At 40.0% G+C, this 20,218-nt stretch overlaps 4 protein-coding genes and 1 pseudogene across 4 annotated transcripts; all 5 read left to right on the forward strand.

Moving 5' to 3' along the window:
• The first annotated feature begins 102 nt into the window (after window positions 1-102).
• Window positions 103-2,400, forward strand: LOC112193606 (pentatricopeptide repeat-containing protein At5g42450, mitochondrial). The gene has a single exon (XM_040515891.1). The coding sequence runs from the start codon at window positions 659-661 to the stop codon at window positions 2,171-2,173; it is 1,515 nt and encodes a 504-aa protein (XP_040371825.1). The 5' UTR covers window positions 103-658; the 3' UTR covers window positions 2,174-2,400.
• Window positions 2,401-2,895: 495 nt separating this feature from the next.
• On the forward strand, window positions 2,896-6,685 carry LOC112193607 (serine/threonine-protein kinase AFC1). Its single transcript, XM_024333810.2, has 12 exons — window positions 2,896-3,214; window positions 3,601-3,772; window positions 3,941-3,967; window positions 4,078-4,231; window positions 4,309-4,357; window positions 4,478-4,592; window positions 4,817-4,908; window positions 5,250-5,406; window positions 5,535-5,599; window positions 6,006-6,103; window positions 6,188-6,293; window positions 6,398-6,685. Exons 1-12 carry the CDS (start codon window positions 3,107-3,109, stop codon window positions 6,554-6,556), a joined length of 1,302 nt encoding a protein of 433 aa, XP_024189578.1. The 5' UTR covers window positions 2,896-3,106; the 3' UTR covers window positions 6,557-6,685.
• Window positions 6,686-6,950: 265 nt separating this feature from the next.
• On the forward strand, window positions 6,951-9,483 carry LOC112193608. The gene is made up of 2 exons (XM_024333811.2): window positions 6,951-8,027; window positions 8,295-9,483. Exon 2 carries the CDS (start codon window positions 8,296-8,298, stop codon window positions 9,451-9,453), a length of 1,158 nt encoding a protein of 385 aa, XP_024189579.1. The 5' UTR covers window positions 6,951-8,027; window position 8,295; the 3' UTR covers window positions 9,454-9,483.
• Window positions 9,484-14,002: 4,519 nt separating this feature from the next.
• Window positions 14,003-16,512, forward strand: LOC112193605 (heat shock cognate 70 kDa protein). The gene is made up of 2 exons (XM_024333807.2): window positions 14,003-14,522; window positions 14,961-16,512. The coding sequence occupies exons 1-2, from the start codon at window positions 14,321-14,323 to the stop codon at window positions 16,295-16,297; spliced, it is 1,539 nt and encodes a 512-aa protein (XP_024189575.1). The 5' UTR covers window positions 14,003-14,320; the 3' UTR covers window positions 16,298-16,512.
• Window positions 16,513-17,574: 1,062 nt separating this feature from the next.
• On the forward strand, window positions 17,575-20,081 carry LOC112193604 (annotated as a pseudogene).
• Window positions 20,082-20,218: the final 137 nt, after the last annotated feature.

The following is a 20,218-nucleotide window of genomic DNA, read 5'->3' on the forward strand; positions in this document are numbered from 1 at the left end:
AACTATTAACCTACTTAATGAGTTTCAACTTTCAAAACCTTTATTTATTTCCTTCTTAGTTTAATATTTTTTTGGTGTATAAAGAGGGCAAAAAGCCCAAAACAGCAACAAAACTGAGTCTTTAGATAACAAGATATCATAGGAAGATCGTCACCAGCAAGGTCATCATCAAGAAGAGTCTAAATTATAGAAGGAGAGCAAATCCAAAACACGGGCACCAAACCCAACTCCATGGCCTTATGCAACAAACCCATCAACAACTATTTTGCTCTTTGTAAATGTGATACTTACCTGGACGGCAAAGGGCGTAGCTAGCTAATAACTAAAGGGGTCAACAACTGACCCTCTTGTCTTAAAATTTGCCTAAATCAATTATGAAGTTTTAGTTCTGTTGTCATGGACTCATGGGCTCATGGCTAATTCTTGCAACTTTATTCGCTTGACCCTCCTTTTCTTTAGATTTTCTATCGTTTCTTCTCCACTTTTCTACTAAAGTTCCCTAGTCTCAAAGTCTCAAACCACTTTTCTACTCAACCACTTCCAATTCCAAGCTACATTCCTCAGTCCACAAAACTATGTAGTTTTAGTTTTGGTTCCAAGGATCAAAAGCTACCCAATATGCTTATCACGCACAGCTACTTCCCTTAACAAAACCCACATGAAACCCATATTGTGCAGATTGAGAGAGATACAAAGGACAGTTAACACTTCAGCTTGTGCCCTTCTTACTGAAACCCAGAAAGCTAATGCCTATCTTCCTAGACGTTTAAAGACCTCAGAGACATTCTTGACTGCCCACCAAGTGTTCGACGAAACGCCTGACTTAAACGTGGTCTCGGCCACTACAATAATAGGCAGCTTTGCTCGGCAGCACCATCATGAAACAGCTGTGTATCTCTTTTCAAGAATGCTTGTTTTGAATATTCGACCCAATGAGTACACATTTGGCACTGTCATTCACTCCTCGACCGCGCTTGGAGATTTGAATATAGGCAAGCAACTTCATGCATGTGCAACAAAGATGGGTCTGCATTCAAATGTCTTTGTGGGGAGTGCAGTTTTGGATCTTTATGCTAAGTTGAGCATAATCCAGGATGCTCGAAGAGCTTTCGAAGAAACCCAGAAGCCGAATGTGGTTTCCTACACTACATTGATATGTGCTTACCTGAAAAAGGAGATGCTTGAAGATGCTCTCGAGCTTTTCCGAGTGATGCCAGAGAGGAATGTAGTTTCATGGAATGCAATGATTGGAGGGTATAGCCAAACAGGCCACAATGAAGAGGCTGTGAATCTTTTCATTGAGATGCTTCGAAATGGGTTGGTGCCGAGTCAGTCTACTTTTCCTTGTGCTATAATTGCAGCTGCCAATATAGCAGCACTAGGAATTGGGAGAAGCTTTCATGCCTGTGCTGTCAAGGCTTTGGGTAAGTTTGATGTGTTTATTAGCAATTCTCTAATAAGCTTTTATGCAAAATGTGGGAGCATGGAAGATAGTCTCTTGGTTTTCGATAAGCTCAGGGGAAGAAACATTGTTTCTTGGAATGCTTTGATTTGTGGGTATGCTCAAAATGGTAAAGGAGAGGAAGCGATAAGTTTTTTCGAAAAGATGAGGGTCTCAGATTGTAAACCCAACAGTGTTACAGTTCTGGGGTTATTGTGGGCTTGTAATCATGCTGGTCTTGTTGACAAGGGTTACTCCTATTTTAACCAGGCAAGAATGGAGGACGCAGGCATTCTAAAGCCCGAGCATTATGCTTGTATGGTTGATTTGCTCTCGCGCTCAGGGTGTTTCAGACAAGCTGAGGAGTTTATTAGTGATTTGCCTTTTGAACCAGGTATTGGGTTTTGGAAGGCATTGCTTGGTGGCTGCCAAATCCACTCAAATATGGAATTGGGGGAGTTTGCTGCAAGAAGAATCTTGGCTTTGGATCCTGGAGATGTGTCATCTTATGTTATGGTGTCTAATGCACATTCTGCAGCTGGAAGGTGGCAGAGTGTGTCAACAGTAAGGAGAGAAATGAAAGACAAAGGGATGAAGAGGATTCCAGGTTGCAGTTGGATAGAAATCAGAAGCAAAGTTCATGTATTTACCACCGGCGACAAGAACCATGACCAAATGAATGAAATTTATACTGTGTTAGAAATTCTGTATAGAGCATTTGAGGGAGAATAAATCGAGAGGAGAAAATTCCCTTGATGATAGTTAATTCTCTACTGCACCAACACTTAGCTGGAGCTGACCTTCAAGCTAAAAGTGCTTCTGTGCAAGCAACTTGAGGAAGCTTCAAATACAAAATCTGGGGAGAAAATGCCTAACCAAATTGAATTTTACTGCACGGATCCGAATTTAAAATTCTCCGCTTTTCATTATAATATAATTTTTTATATTCATTTTATGTACAAGTTAAGTGTTATGTTCAAGATTAAAGTTCGAATATCTTTTATTTTATTATTTCACTAAATCTACAAAAATCGTATCCACTAGCAACCAAGATTTTTTTGGAACATGATTTTAATTAGTGACAATGATATGTTACAAAAGATCGGATGGAAAAATCTCCAATAATACGACCAATTTGGAATTTTCCCTTGCATCAAAATTCATTACTAAAAAAAAAGAAAAGTTCCAAAATTCAAAAAATAAAAAACAAATACAAAATTTTAAATTTGAAAGAGAATATGCGCGTGGTATCTCACGGGTCCACCTCTGGACACGTGTTAGATAAGCGCAATGAAAAAGCGCGCAAGAACACACGCAGAGAATACGGGTCGGGCGGTCCCGCGTCCGCGGTTTTAATCAAAATCTGTGGACCCACTTTTCTAACCATAGTTAGAAACATCGAAACCTGCATCTAAAAACTTAAAAGTTCCAACCCCCCCTTAACCAGGGTTAGTTCCAACCCACATTGTTATGTGCTTCAGATCCAAGATTAGGGTTCCAGGGTTCAAAAAATTCCATCCCAAATTCCCCAAATTCGTTTCTCAATTTTTCTAATTCAATTCTCAGAAGCCTAATTAGGTCCTCAATTTCTTGCTTCTCCTTGGAATTTCGATCGCTCCTGGGATAGAGTCTGGTTCTCAGAGGGAGCTCAAAATTAGGGGAAAAATGGAGACGCAGAGGATAATTGAATTTCCTCACCAGAATATGGATAAGCGGCCCAGGAAGAGGCCTCGATTAACATGGGATATGCCCCCTCCTCTTCCTCCTCCCGAGGTTTGTATTTCTTTCAATTTCAAATTTTGTTCAAAAATCACAGTTTTCCGTTTCGATTTCAAAATATGAAACCTTTCTGAATGATTGATTCTTGGATCATTAACATACTCATTTCCCTTCTTATAATTTAATTTCGAGTTCCCTCCCTCTTCTTCATAATTTTTATTAGAAAGAAGATTATTTGAAGAAAGATGGATCCGATTCGTGTCCCCAGTGTTTTTCATTATCCAAATATAGTTGATATGAATAAGAATTTTGAAATGCAATTTAGCTTTTTGGAATTTCTGTAGCAGATGCTGAAAATTTGAATGATTCGTGGTGTGTGTGTATATATATATATATATGTATTAGGTGATTATACTTATGCTCTTTTGTATGTTCTGCAGCTGCTGCCAGCAATATACTGCGGGCCGGAGTTTGGAAGTGGGCCAATTCCCAATTACACATATACGTCTATGTTTTATGGGGGATTGCCTCGGAATGCCTCCCCTCCGTGGAGGCCTGATGATAAAGATGGTCATTATGTGTTTGGGATTGGAGATAATCTAACCCCTCGATGTAAGTCTCTTCAACCGTTGTTACTTTAGATGTTATTCTATGTAAGTAGGTTAAATTGCATCGCAGCATGTTGATGTTTTTGTTGATAGCTTTAGTTGGTTTTTTATCTATCTATCAGTGATACTTGTTATTTATTCGCTAATACGTTTTTCTCATCCAATTTTGCAGATAGGATTCTCAACAAAATGGGAGAGGGTTCGTATTTTATTGCTTTCATGGGAGTATAATACACCTCCGCCAGAAGGGGTGCATATCTCTATTTTTTTATTCTTCAGAAAATTAATATTTGGTTTGACTTTTTCCAGGGACTTTTGGGCAAGTGTTGGAGTGTTTTGACAATGAAAAGAAAGAATTTGTGGCAATTAAAATTATCCGCTCCATACATAAGTATCGTGAAGCTGCGATGATTGAAATTGATGTCCTACAAAGGCTTGCAAGGCATGATATTGGTGGCACTCGGTAAGGATTTTTCATTTTCTGTCCACTTATTGGCTGTAGAAGTTTGATATTGGTATAAGTGGTTTCATTCTTTGCAGTTGTGTGCAAATTCGGAATTGGTTTGACTATCGTAATCATATTTGTATTGTAAGTATTTATTGGTACTTCTGATTTCATTAGCTTGGAGGAGCAATATATATACTCCTTCATGCCTGAATTTTCTGTGAGTTAAAAGAACTTGCGGATGAATTTAAATGGTTTCAACAGGTATTTGAGAAGCTTGGACCTAGCTTATACGATTTTCTTCGCAAAAACAGCTACCGTTCATTTCCCATTGATCTTGTTCGGGAGCTTGCCAGACAACTTTTGGAGTCTGTAGCATGTGTGTGGGCAATTCTTTGCACCATTTTTGTCTAAATTTTTGCAACTTGATGCTCAATCTGTTTTAGTGTAAAGCTGAGATCTGCAATGATACATATTTTAAATCCATATCAGTTTCTCCATCTTTGTAAAGACAGCATTTGTTTGTTTAACCATGTAGTTGATGATAATATTAATGGCAGTTTATTCACTTCGTTTTGATTTGTGTGCTGGTTTACTTTGCAGTTATGCATGATTTACGCCTTATTCATACTGATTTGAAGCCGGAAAATATTCTGCTTGTTTCCTCCGACTACATCAAAGTGCCAGACTATAGGGTATTTTTTTCAAACCCATTACTTTTTATCTTTTTGTTATATTTGACATATTAATTGTGCTTGCATGCACACACAAGCAGACAACAGCATTGTACACACTTAGTTAATTATCTTGCGGATTGTCATATCTTTGTGCCTCATTCTAGAAATACTGTGCAATGCGTGGGTAAGCAGGCATATTTTCTGATTTGATCCTTAATTGGTATAGCTTCGTTTAGTCTTGTTTTCTATAAGTTCATACTTCTGACTTGATGTACTATCCCAAGATCTTGTGCCCCATTATTAGTATAAGCTCATACTTCTGAGACTTAATTGTTTTTTTTTTCTCAACTACTATGAAGTTTCTGGCACGGTCAACTAAAGAGGGTTCTTATTTCAAGAATCTGCCCAAGTCAAGTGCCATAAAGCTCATTGATTTTGGAAGCACAACATTTGAACATCAGGATCATAGCTATGTGGTGTCAACACGCCATTATCGTGCACCGGAGGTTATCTTAGGTAGACAAATTTTGGATGCTCAAATACAAATCCTGGATACTTGAGCAATCAATATCTTTTTTTGTTGTTTTTTTTTAGCCAATGTTGATTTGCATTTTTAGATAACACTCTAATGTTCTTACCTGCAGGTCTTGGGTGGAACTATCCTTGTGACATATGGAGTGTGGGCTGCATACTTGTTGAACTATGCTCTGTAAGTACCCGTGGGTTGATATGGCCCATCATTTATATTTGAGTCATTTCCCTTTAAAGTTAGATAAACTGAACGTTCCAAAGTCAATGTTACCATTTCACTGTCGTGGGTATATATATAATCCTTGGCAATTGAACTCCTTTTATGGCTGACCATGAATTTGTTGCCTCTTTGGATGCGCACAATTTTGAGGGTCTCAGAAAAAGATTTTTTAAATGTCCATTAAGAGATTGCTCGAAGGACTGTTAAGGAATGCAACTTGTATGAGAAACATTGTGAGAAAGAGTCAACATTCTCGCTGTTTGGCCGGGAGAATTATACTTTAGGACTGCTTTGAAATTTAGTTTTCATGCTTGACTAGAGAGGTTGAGACACTTGTCATTCCTTCTATGTTGTCTTTGAACAGGGTGAGGCCCTTTTTCAAACACATGAGAACTTGGAGCATCTTGCCATGATGGAGAGGGTTTTGGGGCCACTGCCGCAGCATATGGTGCAGAGAGCTGAGTAAGATTCTTACTCGACATAGTCCCCATGTCTTATACGTGACATGCAGGTGTTGAGGCTTTATGTTGTGTCTGATTTTTGCAGCCGTCGTGCTGAGAAATATTTTAGGAGGGGAGCACGACTGGATTGGCCTGATGGGGCCGCATCTAGGGAAAGCATGAGAGCAGTATTCAAATTGCCCCGATTACCGGTACTGATTCAATACACAAAAAAGTGTCTACATTAGTTTAAATGTCAATTGGATCTTTAGCTAAGTAGCAGCATACTAACTTTGTTATTAAAAATGCATTGCAGAACTTAATAATGCAACATGTGGATCACTCTGCTGGTGATCTGATTGAACTCCTGCAAGGGCTCCTAAGATACGAGCCCGCAGAGCGGCTCAAGGCAAGGGAAGCACTAAGACACCCCTTTTTCACTAGAGATGTGAGAAGGGGTGGCTATCCCCTGTAACAACCCTACTCATCTATATCATTCATGAGCAGAAAGCCTGAGAGCTTAAATGGGTCAAAATCCACTTGTGTTTTTCATTGTACGATTGTTTTATGTATAGTAAAGCGTCCCTTCCCTCATTTCTTGTCATCGGTTTTGTTTCGTATTCCTGTCTTGTTCTATGGTGATAAATTGGTGTTTGTTTTGTGATTTTGATGACGAAAATGCTCGGACTTGAAGAATAAATTCCAACTTCTCTTCTGCTTGATTTTCCCTTCTGGCCGGACTTAAAAGTACGTTAAAGCAATGAGGAATCAATGGTAAAAAAAAACACTTGTATCAAGTATAGTTCAGCGTCAAACAAAACTATTAGGCCTCTGAGCACCTCCCGAATGAAATCAAGGTCATCTAGCATTTAAGCTCGTCTAACAAATTTTATTTTTGCCCATCTTTTGTACTCCTAGATGCTATATCTCAAACAAAATGAAGAATGGCTGAATGGGATGTTAGTACGAAAAAATTAGATGTTGTTGTAGTATATATGATTCACATGTATAAACATGAGTCATAGTATAAATGTCTATATCATGTATACAAATAGGTACTTGAGTGTATAATATAGGTATTGTGACTTGTGTGACAAGCTTTATGCCAAAGGGCAACAAGCATGGCAATTTATCATCATCACAGCCACCATGTGGAGCTGCAGCTGTAAATGTAGAGGTTATCAAATTGAGTTACTCTTTGAGCATTCACACTTGTAAAATACTCCTATAAATACCTCTTTGTGTGAGATGAATAAACACACTTGAAACTCTATTCTCACAGAAATCTTACTCTCTCTCTGTTTATCATTTCATACTTGTCCTCAAACACGTTATCAGCACGAAATTGCTCTAGAATTAGAATCGAAATTGAAAAGAGGAGAGGTAGTTCATAATCCGATCGAAGTCATTTTTTCAAACTTGCAAAAAACCACCAAACCCTAGCTCATATCAAAGCCCTTGATTCAAGAAGCTCAGAACCGGTTTCAGAACCCCCAGAACCGGCCGGAAACAGCCTGAACCGGCCACCGGAAAAATCGAACCGCTGCTGAACCGCTGTCGAAGTGCTGCCGAGACCTGCCGAAAGCTCCTGCCGAGTGCTGCCGAGTCCTGCCGAAAGCCCCTGCCGATACCTGCCGAAAGCTCCTGCCGAGTCCTGCGCAGCAGCTGCCGAGCCACCTGCTGAGCATCTGCCGAGCTGCTGCCGAGCAGCTGTCGACACATCTGTCGACAGATCTGTCGACGACTTTCGGACAACTTTCCGGCGACTTTCCGACAACTTTTCCGGCGACTTTCGGACAACTTTCCGGCGAATTTCGGACAACTTTCCGGCGACTTTTCAGGCGACTTTCTGACAACTTTTCCGGCGACTTTCGGACAACTTTCCGGCGACTTTCCGGCAATTTTTCGGACAATTTTTAGACAACTTCCGGCAATATTATTCCAAGGTAATATTTACTAAAAGTTCCCGTTTTTTGAGTTTTTACTCTATTCTTCTTCTCTTTATTTTTCTCGGGAACTTACAATCAAAAGCGGAATTCGAAGAAATTCACGCTAAACGAACTAAGAGCGTTCGTAATTATGAACTAAAAGTGTTCATAATATTTGGACTAAGAGTGTCCACAAAACATCATTGTTTTGATCTAAAGATTATTGATTTTAGATTTCGTGGAAGTTTTGAACTCCGAAACTAATATATCTTCTCTTATCTTCAGGATGTCGAATGAACCTAGACTCGACTTTCAAATGCTTGACTTAACGGGTTCGGAATACTATAGTTGGGTAACCGACGTTGAGAACCACCTCACTTCAAGAGGGATATTGCCCATAATTCAAGCTCCTAATCCAGGCCTTGTGTTCCAAAGAACACCTACAAAGCATGCACAAGCTATTATTTTGATGCGGCGCCATATGGATAAAGCTCTCAGACTAGAGTATATGTCAATGAGAGATGCTCGAGACTTATGGGTAGCGCTAGAAGAGCGTTTTGGTAATATCCAAGATACCCTCCTCCCTGACTTGAAGGTTCAGTGGAATAATATACGCTTCTCCGACTTTAAGTCTGTTGCAGAATATAATTCGGAAGCTCTTCGACTCCAAGCCATGTTGAAGTTCTGTGGAAAGCCTCTCACAGAAGATGAGCTACTTGAGAAGACTCTCTCCACCATTCCCGTCTCAGCAATTGTGATATCAAAGCAATATCGCACAGAAGTCAATGCTGGACGAATTACAAGGTTTAATGAGCTTATTAATATTTTGTCGGTATCTGAAAAGCACGACAATATCCTTGTAAAGAATTATCATTCCAGGCCCATTGGAACCAAGAGCGTCCGTGAGGCAAATTATAATGCACCCAAAAAGGGGCGCAAACAGCAATACCCTAATAATAAAGGACAAGAAAGGCGTACGAGCCCATATAACCACCCCAATAAAGAGAGAAACCGCAACTTTAAAGCGGACACTCGTGGTGGCAACTTCACACGTGGTGGTAACTCCACACGTGGCAACTTCACACGTGGTGGCAACTCCACACGTGGGAGAGGTGAATATAATAACAATATGGGCCATGGAGGTCGCATCATAAGGCGTGGTAGTAGCAATAACCCTCCTAGGGAATATCCACAACATGGACAAACTGCACCTCCAATGAAAGGAGGCAACCATAATGACGTGTGTCATAGATGTGGATCAATTGAGCATTGGCTCAAACAATGCCGTGCAAGTACTAAACTAGCTGCAAGCTACAAAGAGTATAGGCAAAACAGGGAGCAAGAATCCAACCTTGCCGAAAATAAAGATAGTGAAGATGTCAATCTCACAATAGAGGACTTCAAAGCTGAACAAATGCACGAGGATGCAGCAGACTTTGATTAGAATAGTCCTTTTCTATTTTCCAAGGGCAAATGTGCCTTAATCAATAACAATTGTATTGACTTTTTCTCATGTGGCGTACCCAATGAAATATGATGTCTAGGAAAGTAATTGAGATCATGGTATTTAAGCGAGCCTCGCTCCACCAACATCTCTCTACTTCCCTGGTCATATTTCATTGGAATTACCAAACGGAATGAGCAATTACAATTTGTATAAAGTTTGATTGTATTTTGGAATAGACTTTGGAAACCTTGATGTAATCATTGGTTATTTTCCTTATCAATAAAGTATCGCATTCAATGTCATGGACATATGTTAATATTCCGAACTTTATTCTTTTTCAGTATGTTTTCCGGAGAAATGGAATGCCTTCTTGATAGTGGCACCACACATACTATATTACGACACAGGCAATTATTTTTATGGATGAAGCCTAGTCAATCTTCAATAACTACGATGGCAGGATCATCACAATTGATTCATGGTCGAGGACCAGCTCAATTTTTGTTGCCAAATGGCACGAATATTAATATCATCGAAGCTCTATATGCTCCTAGGGCTGGAAGAACCCTATTGAGTTTTAAAGATATAAGAGCCAATGATCTTCATGTGGAAACACATTGTGAGAATGGACAAGAGTTCATTTGCATTACCTCTAATAACTACGGAAATACACGAGTATTAGAGAAACTTATGTGTCGCTCTAGTGGATTATATGCAACCACTATCAGAGTAATTGAATCCAACCATGTCATGAATGAAAATTTATGGGATTCTGACACATATAGACTTTGGCACGACCGCTTGGGTCACCCAGGTCGTGATATGATGCTCCGTATATTAAAAACTTCACACGGACATCCATTCTTCAAAACGAAAAGAAGTACGAACCAAAGATTGGTCGAAAGAACTACTTCATATCATTCGTTTTGTAAGGCTTGCTCTTTAGCAAAGGTAGGATCAAGACCATCCTATGCAAAGGACTCTAAAGAAAATATACCATTCTTGCAAAGAATACAAGGTGATATTTGTGGACCTATTCAACCAACTTGCGGACCATTTAGATATTTTATGGTGTTGGTTGACGCATCGACACGCTGGTCACATGTCATGCTATTATCCACGAGAAATGCTGCTTTGCTAAACTCCTAGCACAGATCATTAAATTAAGGGCTCACCACCCTGATCATCCTATTAAGTCAATTCGTCTTGACAATGCTGGAGAGTTTACATCAAAAACTTTTGATGATTATTACATGTCCATTGGGATCGAGGTTGAACACCCTGTACCTCATGTACACACCCAAAATGGTCTCGCAGAAGCTGCCATTAAAAGACTTCAAATGGTTGCTCGAGCATTGGTTATGCGCACCAATCTCCCTATTTCTGCTTGGGGATATGCAATATTGCACGCAGCTGTGCTTATTCGTCTAAGGCCCACTGCCACCCAACCATTTTCTGCTTCCCAGATGGTCACTGGGTATGAGCCCGATGTCTCACACTTACGAATATTCGGGTGTGCAGTCTATGTGACAATTGCGCCGCCACATCGCACCAAAATGGGTCCTCAAAGACGATTAGGTCTTTATACTGGATATGACTCTCCCACCATTATCCGCTATATAGAACCCTTGACAGGCGATCTATTTACCGCTAGATTTGCGGATTGTCACTTTGATGAGACAGTCTTCCCATCATTAGGGGGAGACATGAACAATAATGTTCAACAGAAAAGACAGGAATTGTCGTGGTTTGTCCCCACTCTATCTCATCTTGATCCCCGAACAGCACAATCTGAAATAGAAGTGCGGAGGATTCTCGATCTTCAGAACGTAGCAGAATCAATGCCTGATGCGTTTTCTGATATCACTAAAGTGACAAGATCACATATACCTGCTGCAAATGTGCCTGCAAGGATTGATGTCCCTAACACTAGAGGACACGATGCCATCTCAAGAATACATGAGAATGGCGCCAACGTCCCCTATATGGGTGACGTAGTGGCTAGACCCATGGCTCCCGCCAGGAAGCGCGGGAGGCCCATTGGTTCGATGGATTCTCGCCCAAGAAAGAAAGCGAGTTTGGCACAAAATAATCCATTAATCATCGATACAATTAATCCCTCTCATGAAAATATTCCGGACTATGGTTATGTCAAAGAGATATCATTGGAGGACGCTCCAATAACAGAACCAATTCCAGAGAATAGAGAGATCTCCATGAATTACACTAGTATACATGGGGTGATAGAAATTCTATGACTATTGATGATGCTTTTGCATATCATATTGCAAAAGGAATTATAGAATACGATGATATCGAACCTCGCTCCGTTGAAGAATGTCAACGAAGGGCAGATTGGTCTAAATGGAAAGATGCGATCCAAACTGAATTGGATTCACTAACAAAGAGACAGGTATTTGGGTCTATAATGCTGACACCACCAAATATAAAACCTGTTGGCCATAAATGGGTCTTTGTTAGAAAGCGTAATGAGAAAAATGAGGTTGTTAGATACAAAGCCCGCCTTGTGGCACAAGGTTTCTCACAACGCCCTGGAATCGACTACGAGGAGACATATTCTCCCGTAATGGACGTTATAACGTTCTGCTACCTTGTCAGTTTGGTAGTTTCCGAAAAACTTGACATGTAGCTTATGGATGTGGTTACAGCATATCTCTATGGGGATCTAGATTCATAGATATATATGAAGGTTCCAGATGGACTTCAATTACCCAAATCAAATGGCTCTAAACCACGGAGCGCGTTTTCAATAAGATTGAGACGCTCACTATATGGATTGAAACAATCCGGACGGATGTGGTATAACCGTCTAAGTGACTACTTGATTAGGAAGAGATATATTAACAATGAAATATGCCCATGCGTGTTCATTAAAAGAACAAGTTCCGGATTTGCAATTATAGCAGTATATGTCGATGACATGAATCTAATTGGAACTCTAAATGAGTTAAAAGAAACTGCTAAATATTTGAAATCCGAGTTTGAGATGAAAGATCTTGGGAAAACACGGTTTTGTCTCGGAATAGAACTCGAGCACCGTAGTGATGGGATTATGATCCATCAGTCAGCATATACTCAAAAATTACTAAGGCGCTTTAATGAAGATAAAGCAAAGCCTGTGAGTACTCCCATGATCAGCCGTAGTCTTGAGCCCAGAAAAGATCCATTTCGTCCAAAGGATGAGGACGAAGGCTTATTAGAGGCTGAAGTGCCATATCTAAGTGCAATAGGTGCATTATTGTACTTAGCTCAATGCACAAGACCGGATATCTCATTCGCAGTGAACTTGTTGGCTCGACATAGTTCCTCGCCAACACGCCGCCATTGGATTGGTATAAAGACAATCTTTCGATACTTAAAAGGTACGATTGATATGGGCTTGTTTTATCCCTACAGGGAGAAAAGAAAGGACGGAAGTATGGGATTAGATCCCACATGGCTAAAAGCCACCTTCCGCAATATGAACGCCGGCGACACCTTCCATGGTGGCCGACGTTCTCCTACTCCCCTCCATCAAAATGATAATGATGTTTTGATGGGTTTTGCTGATGCAGGGTATCTCTCTGACCCTCACAAAGGTCGCTCCCAAACAGGTTATGTCTTTACCATGGGAAGCACCGCGATATCTTGGAGATCCACAAAACAGACCCTTGTTGCTACTTCCTCGAATCATGCAGAGATTATTGCTCTACATGAAGCTGTGCGTGAATGCATATGGCTAAGGTCTGTAAATAGACACATTCGAGGAACCTGTGGTTTGAAGTCTACCACAGAAGAACCTACATGCATTTACGAAGATAATGCAGCTTGTATTGAGCAAATGAAATTAGGTTTCATCAAGGGGGACAATACCAAGCATATATCGCCAAAATTCTTCTACAATCAGCAACAACAAACACTTCTAAAAATTGAAGTAAATCAAATCCGATCAGAGGAAAATGTAGCGGACTTATTTACTAAGTCGTTACCAAAATCCCCTTTCGAGAAACATGTGAAGAGTATCGGATTGAGAAGGTTATCCGAACTCCCACGATCTCCAGGGGGAGTCTAAATCAGGGGGAGTATCCAGATACATACTCCACACTCAACGCGCGTTGTGCTCTTTTTCTCCTTCGACCAAGGTTGTTTTTTCCCACAGGGTTTTATTACTTGGCAAGGTTTTTAACGAGGCAATTTCGAAGCGCACGACCTAGACAATTCTATTTGACATGAAATATCCAAGGGGGAGTGTTGTAGTATATATGATTCACATGTATAAACATGAGTCATAGTATAAATGTCTATATCATGTATACAAATAGGTACTTGAGTGTATAATATAGGTATTGTGACTTGTGTGACAAGCTTTATGTCAAAGGGCAACAAGCATGGCAATTTATCATCATCACAGCCACCATGTGGAGCTGCAGCTGTAAATGTAGAGGTTATCAAATTGAGTTACTCTTTGAGCATTCACACTTGTAAAATACTCCTATAAATACCTCCTTATATGAGATGAATAAACACACTTGAAACCCTATTCTCACAGAAATCTTACTCTCTCTCTGTTTATCATTTCATACTTGTCCTCAAACAGATGTGACCTAAAAATTTTTTAAGAAAAAACCGGCCTCGCTTTTCAAAAAGAAAAAAAAAAACCAGCCTTTGATCCCTTTACTAAAGCAGAGTCATTTTGCACTAACGAGTACAAGCAACTGTGGCTCGGACGCTTAACTACGAAGAAATTGATGACTACTAACTATTGTGTTTCCGCTGCGTTCATTCCACCACATTTGCACTCTCTTCCTCACTGAAAACCCTAAAGACCAATTTTTTACTCTTGGGAGGTCTTGAATTGGTGAGAATGGCGGGACAGGCAATTGGGATCGATTTGGGGACGACTTACTCCTGCGTTGCAGTTTGGCAGAATGATCATGTAGAAATCATAGTGAATGATCAGGGCAACAGGACCACTCCTTCTTATGTTGCCTTCAATGAAACTGAGCGTTTGGTTGGTGACGCAGCTTTCAACCAGGTCATCAAGAACCCAACCAATTCCATCTTTGGTACTCTCTCTCTCTCCTTTGATTTCTTAAATGAGCTTTATGTTCCTGTATGGGGTTTCAGGGACTAGGAAATAGATTGTGAAGTATGTGAATTTTGAACAAAGTCCACTGCTTTTGGTTTTATTTTGATTTTATTATATTATTTTGATATGATTTCCCAAAGAGTCCATCCTGTTATGTGAAAATGACTTCATGGATTTCTTAAATATAGAATCTGTAACTTAGCTCATGCTTGTTTGTACAACATCGGCAATTGTATATATAATGATGCATTTGCTTGCTTCTAGATTGAAAGTTTGAGGCTGTAATGTACTTTACCATAGTTCATAACTTTGTGTACAACATGTGTACTTGTAAGCATGATGGTGCATTCGTGCATCTGGATTTCCTCTGTTGGAAGTTTGGGAATGTGTTTATGAATTTGAGATCAATCTGCAGATGCAAAGCGGTTAATAGGCAGGAGGTTCAGTGACATATCTGTTCAAAATGACATGAAGCTCTGGCCATTCAAGGTCATTGAAGGCCGTGATGACAAACCCATGATTGTGGTTACACATGAGGGCCAAGAGAGACAGTTTGCTGCTGAAGAGATCTCCTCCATGGTTTTGGCAAAGATGCGGGAGATTGCTGAGGAGTTCCTTGACTCAACAGTGAAAAATGCTGTTATCACAGTGCCTGCTTACTTCAGTGACTCACAACGCCAGGCTACAAGAAATGCAGGTGAATTTGCAGGTCTAAAGGTGATGCGTATTATCAATGAACCAACAGCTGCAGCAATTGCTTATGGTCTTGAAAAAAAGGCTGGTTGGTATAGCAAAAGAAATGTGATGATATTTGATTTGGGAGGTGGAACTTTAGATGTGTCACTGCTTACAATAAGCTCTGGTGTTTTTGAAGTGAAATCCACGGCTGGAGACACTCACCTTGGTGGTGAAGACTTTGATAACAGAATGGTGAATTACTGTGTTGAGGAATTTAAGAGGAAGCATAACTTGGATGTGAGTGGAAACTCGAGAGCTCTTAGGAGGCTAAGAAATGCTTGTGAGAAGGCCAAGAGGAGACTTTCATTTACATCTTCTATAGAGGTTCAAATCGACTGTTTGGATCAGGGCATTGATTTGTATATAACTATTTCCCGTGCCAAATTTGAACAACTGAACATGGATTTCTTCAACAAGTGTATGGAGCCCGTGGAGAAGTGTATAAGAGATGCTAACATGGACATAAGCCAGATTGATGATGTTGTTCTCGCCGGTGGATCTTCTAGAATTCCCAAAGTGCAGCAACTATTACAAGATGTCTTCCATGGGAAAAAGTTGTGCAAGAGCATTAATCCAGATGAGGCAATAGCATATGGTGCTGCTGTTCAAGCTGCAATCTTGAGTGGGAATGGAAATGGGAAGCTTCAAGACTTCAATCTCTTGGATGTCACACCTATGTCACTTGGAGTGGAGACTACAGATAAAAATATCATGTGCTTTGTTATTCCAAGAAACACCAGAATTCCCGTCAATAAGAATAAAACACTAGTTACAAGGTATGACAACCAATCTGAGGTCCTTTTCAATATTTTTGAGGGTGAGAGTGAAAGCACTTTAAATAATAACCTTTTGGGTGAATTTAGCCTCGTTGACATTCCCCCGGCTCCTAAGGGTTATCCATTCGATGTTTGCTTTGAAATTGATGAAAATGGTATCCTAAGTGTCTCTGCTGAGGACAAGTCCACTGGCCAGAAAAAAGGGATTACAATCATGAGTGACAGGAAGAACTTGTGAGGGAATTGATACCAGTAGTGTGAGAAAAGGAGGCTCTGTTTTCTTCTGTTCACAACAATGAAGGTTGATCATGTGCTTCTCTTTTTTTCTCTCACACTTGGCAATACCAGGTTGATGTAGATCTTAAAGAGTATATCTGTTTTAAGTTCATCTTATAATCACTTGTCAATGGGATCTGATGTTCAATACATGTTTGAGATACATTTATGTCTTTATGATTTTGTGTGCTATTACGGTTTTTATATCTCATAGTATTTTTAGCTCAATTTAAGTCCTTGTAGGAAATGAGACGCTAGAGAACAAAATGGTTTGAAGAAAACACAGGCAAGTGAACAATGCCCTTCCCTCTTACCATGGTGCTGAAAATATCCCATTCTGTATGTCTATGGGGAAGCCTTGACTGGCCTCATCCCTCTTACCTCTTACCATAGGCCATGCTAAAGCTACGGAAGTCTTTACTTGCACAAGATTGCAATAAGAATTTGGATCCTCTTCTTAGATTTGCTTGCATCAACTATAGTGGTGTATTACAAATTTAATTGTTATGAATTCCTAATTGCAACTCCATATGCACTTTTTAAGTGTCATGAGTTCATCTTTTCTCTGGCTTCACATAGGTTTATATAATTATAACTGAAATTGAAGCAAACCCTATTCTATTTTGGCTAATTGCATAGAAAATTAGAAATAGTGCTTTTCTTGAAAGAAGACAGTCGCCAAAACCATTGATCTTGTACATAGATTCCAACTGTTGGGTCTTGTTGCAATTCAAAAAACTGTACACCATTGTTTGATTTTGTATAGATTCGAATTGATGGGTCTTTTTGCATTTTGAAACTGTGTTTTGCTGTTTGCACATTGCTGATTTGAATTAAGCTGCAAGTGGCAAGCCGTGAACAAACTGCAGAACAGATCGAGTCATTACCATCTCTAGCGATAACTAGTTGTGCTCTATGGTTTCGATCACGATGTCTTGCGTTTTGCTTAATGTGCCATTCTTAGGTACCCAAATTCAAACACATCAACTAATGAGGAATTGTTCAATACTAAAACCCTTATGTTTCATGTTAAATGTGGGATCTTTGATTTGCCATAAGTTCGAGGTCAAGCTCCGACTAACCAGGGACTATGAACATAATGAAGATAAGACACCTCAAATGCTCAAACAAAATAAAGAACAATTTTGTTATTTGTTTTCTATATTTAAAGTAGTTCCTTTATATACGAATGTGATGTGAGCCTGTTTTGGGAACCAGCCTCGACTTTTATTTGACCTCACGCGCCCCAATTTGTTGAACTATAAAACCTACAGTTCTACCACTCACTTCCCAGTTCTCACGACATTTCGCTTTCCTCTGTATAAGACCATAAATGCCGGGAGAAGAAAAGGGCAAAGCAATAGGGATCGATCTGGGGACGACTTACTCGTGCGTGGCAGTGTGGAAGAACGATCATGTGGAAGTCATTGTGAACGATCAGGGCAACAGGACTACTCCTTCTTATGTTGCCTTCAATGATGCTGAACGATTGGTAGGGGATGCAGCATTTAACCAGGTCCTCAAAAACCCCACCAATTCCATCTTTGGTAGGTTTGCTTCCTAAAACCCTCATCAATTTATCGCCATTTGTTTCTGAAATTAGATTTATCCATGAATGAGGCTTTCAGTGTTTCACTTTTGTTGTTTCTCTACCACTTGAACTGTATCTTCCAAGAGTAGTTCCGTAAGAAGCGATTATGCTGGGGAATTTGGATGACTATGATTGTAATTGTTTTATTTATGACATGTTTTGTCATCTTTGCTTTTTTCTTATAATTTTGGGTTAATCAGTCACTTTTGTTTGTGTAAAATGTGAATGTTTGATGTTTCTATCATATGATACGATTGCTTTGTTTGTTGAATGTGTTTGTGAATTTGGCATTGGTCCAAAGATGCTAAGCGGTTAATAGGTAGGAGATTCAGTGACCACATTGTTCAGCTTGATATGAAGTTGTGGCCATTCAAGGTCATTGAAGGTGGTGATGACAAGCCTACGATTGTGGTTACTCATGAGGGTCAGGAGAAACTGTTTGCTGCTGAAGAAATCTCCTCCATGGTTTTGGCAAAGATGCGGGACATTGCTGAGCAGTACCTTGACTCACCTGTGGAAGGTGCAGTTATCACCGTCCCTGCTTACTTCAGTGATTCGCAGCGCCAGGCTACAAGAAATGCGGGTGAAATTGCAGGCCTAAGGTGATGCGTATAATTAATGAACCGACAGCTGCAGCAATTGCTTATGGCCTTGAAAGGAGGGCTGGCTGGTATAGCACGAGAAATGTGATGGTATTTGATTTGGGTGGTGGAACTTTAGATGTCTCACTGCTGAACATTAGTTCCGGGGTGTTTGAAGTTTTGGCTACGGTCGGAGACACTCACCTAGGTGGTGAAGATTTTGATAACCGAATGGTTAAGTACTGTGTTGAGGAATTTAAGAAGAAGCATAATTTGGACGTGAGTGGTAACTCCAGGGCTCTTGGTAGGTTAAGAAATGCTTGTGAGAAGGCAAAAAGGAGACTCTCATTTGTATCTTCTATTGACATTGAACTCGACTGTTTGGATAAGGGTGTTGATTTCTATCTAACTTTTACTCGTGCCAAATTTGAACAACTCAACATGGATTTCTTCAACAAGTGTATGGAGCCTGTGGAAAAGTGTTTGAGGGATGCTAACATGGATATAAGTGCTGTTCATGATGTTGTTCTTGCCGGTGGTTCTTCTAGAATTCCCAAAGTGCAGCAATTATTACAGAATGTCTTCAAGGGAAAGCAGCTATGCAAAAGCATTAATCCGGATGAGGCGGTGGCGTATGGTGCTGCTGTTCAAGCTGCAATCTTGAGTGGAAATGGAAATGGGAAGCTTCAAGACGTCGATCTCTTGGATGTCACACCTCTATCACTTGGAGTGCGTGTTCGAGATGATGAAAATTTCATGTGTGTTGTCATTCCAAGGAACACCAGAATTCCAATCACCAAAAAGAGGACGCTTACTACTCGTTTTGACAACCAATCTGGCATCTACCTTGCAATTTTTGAGGGTGAGAGTGAAACAACTTCTGATAACAACTTTTTAGGTCAATTTACACTTGATGGCATTCCTCTGGCCCCTACTGGTGTTCCCAGAATCTATGTTATCTTTGATATTGATGAAAATGGTATCCTCAGTGTCTCGGCTAAGGACAAGTTCAGTGGTCAGGAGAAAGGGATTACATTCACTAGTGATATAAGAACTTTGTGAAGGAATCAGGCGGTTCAGACCAAAAAACAAAAGAAGAGAGGCAACTATGTAAGGAAGGGAGCATTGATCAGGCATGATTAGGAAAGACCATCTGTTTGAGTTCTGTTTTACAGTCTAACTTATAACAGGATTACAGGAATCTTATGTTACTTTTACATCGTGCGCCCTTCCACTCTTCGTGAGATTTTTTTTTTTTTTTTGTCAGTTCTCATGTTTTGTTGCTTGGCATTGTAGGATTTGAGACATTTGAGAACAAAATGGTATGGGGAAAAGACAGGCAAGAGAACAATAGGTATTCCTCATAACCCAACAGCGGGTTTATGTTGCTTAACAACAAAGTGAGGAATTGTATAAGCAACTCTTTTGTCCTCCATGATCCTCAACATAACCATAGTAATTAAAGAAGTACAAGAATGTATACAACATTATACAATGTTCGCGGAGGAAAACCTTGGCCAGGCACTCTTGGAAAGCTAACAACTCGATCGGTTTCTTGGCTCTGGACTTTAACCAACATTGAGTGCCATTTTTTTATAATCAACTAATCAAGAAAGAGGGGATTTGAATTTGGTTTAGACTGTCATTTTGTTGGAGAGAAGATGTCATTATGAGATGAGCTGTAACTCAAGACATTAATCAGTCTACTCTC

Source organism: Rosa chinensis, chromosome 3, assembly GCF_002994745.2.
Source record: "Rosa chinensis cultivar Old Blush chromosome 3, RchiOBHm-V2, whole genome shotgun sequence".
NCBI classification, from domain to species: Eukaryota; Viridiplantae; Streptophyta; class Magnoliopsida; order Rosales; family Rosaceae; genus Rosa; species Rosa chinensis.

What these genes read in the sequence shown, in the direction of transcription:
- LOC112193605 (XM_024333807.2), top strand. Translation starts at nt 14,321, where the DNA reads ATGGCGGGACAGGCAATTGGGATCGATTTGGGGACGACTTACTCCTGC. An exon ending in CCCAACCAATTCCATCTTTG is followed by an intron (nt 14,523 to 14,960) that starts GTACTCTCTCTC and finishes ATCAATCTGCAG; the next exon opens with ATGCAAAGCGGTTAATAGGC.
- LOC112193606 (XM_040515891.1), top strand. Translation starts at nt 659, where the DNA reads ATGAAACCCATATTGTGCAGATTGAGAGAGATACAAAGGACAGTTAAC.
- LOC112193608 (XM_024333811.2), top strand. Translation starts at nt 8,296, where the DNA reads ATGTCGAATGAACCTAGACTCGACTTTCAAATGCTTGACTTAACGGGT.
- LOC112193607 (XM_024333810.2), top strand. Translation starts at nt 3,107, where the DNA reads ATGGAGACGCAGAGGATAATTGAATTTCCTCACCAGAATATGGATAAG. An exon ending in ATCGTAATCATATTTGTATT is followed by an intron (nt 4,358 to 4,477) that starts GTAAGTATTTAT and finishes TGGTTTCAACAG; the next exon opens with GTATTTGAGAAGCTTGGACC. An exon ending in TCAAAGTGCCAGACTATAGG is followed by an intron (nt 4,909 to 5,249) that starts GTATTTTTTTCA and finishes ACTACTATGAAG; the next exon opens with TTTCTGGCACGGTCAACTAA.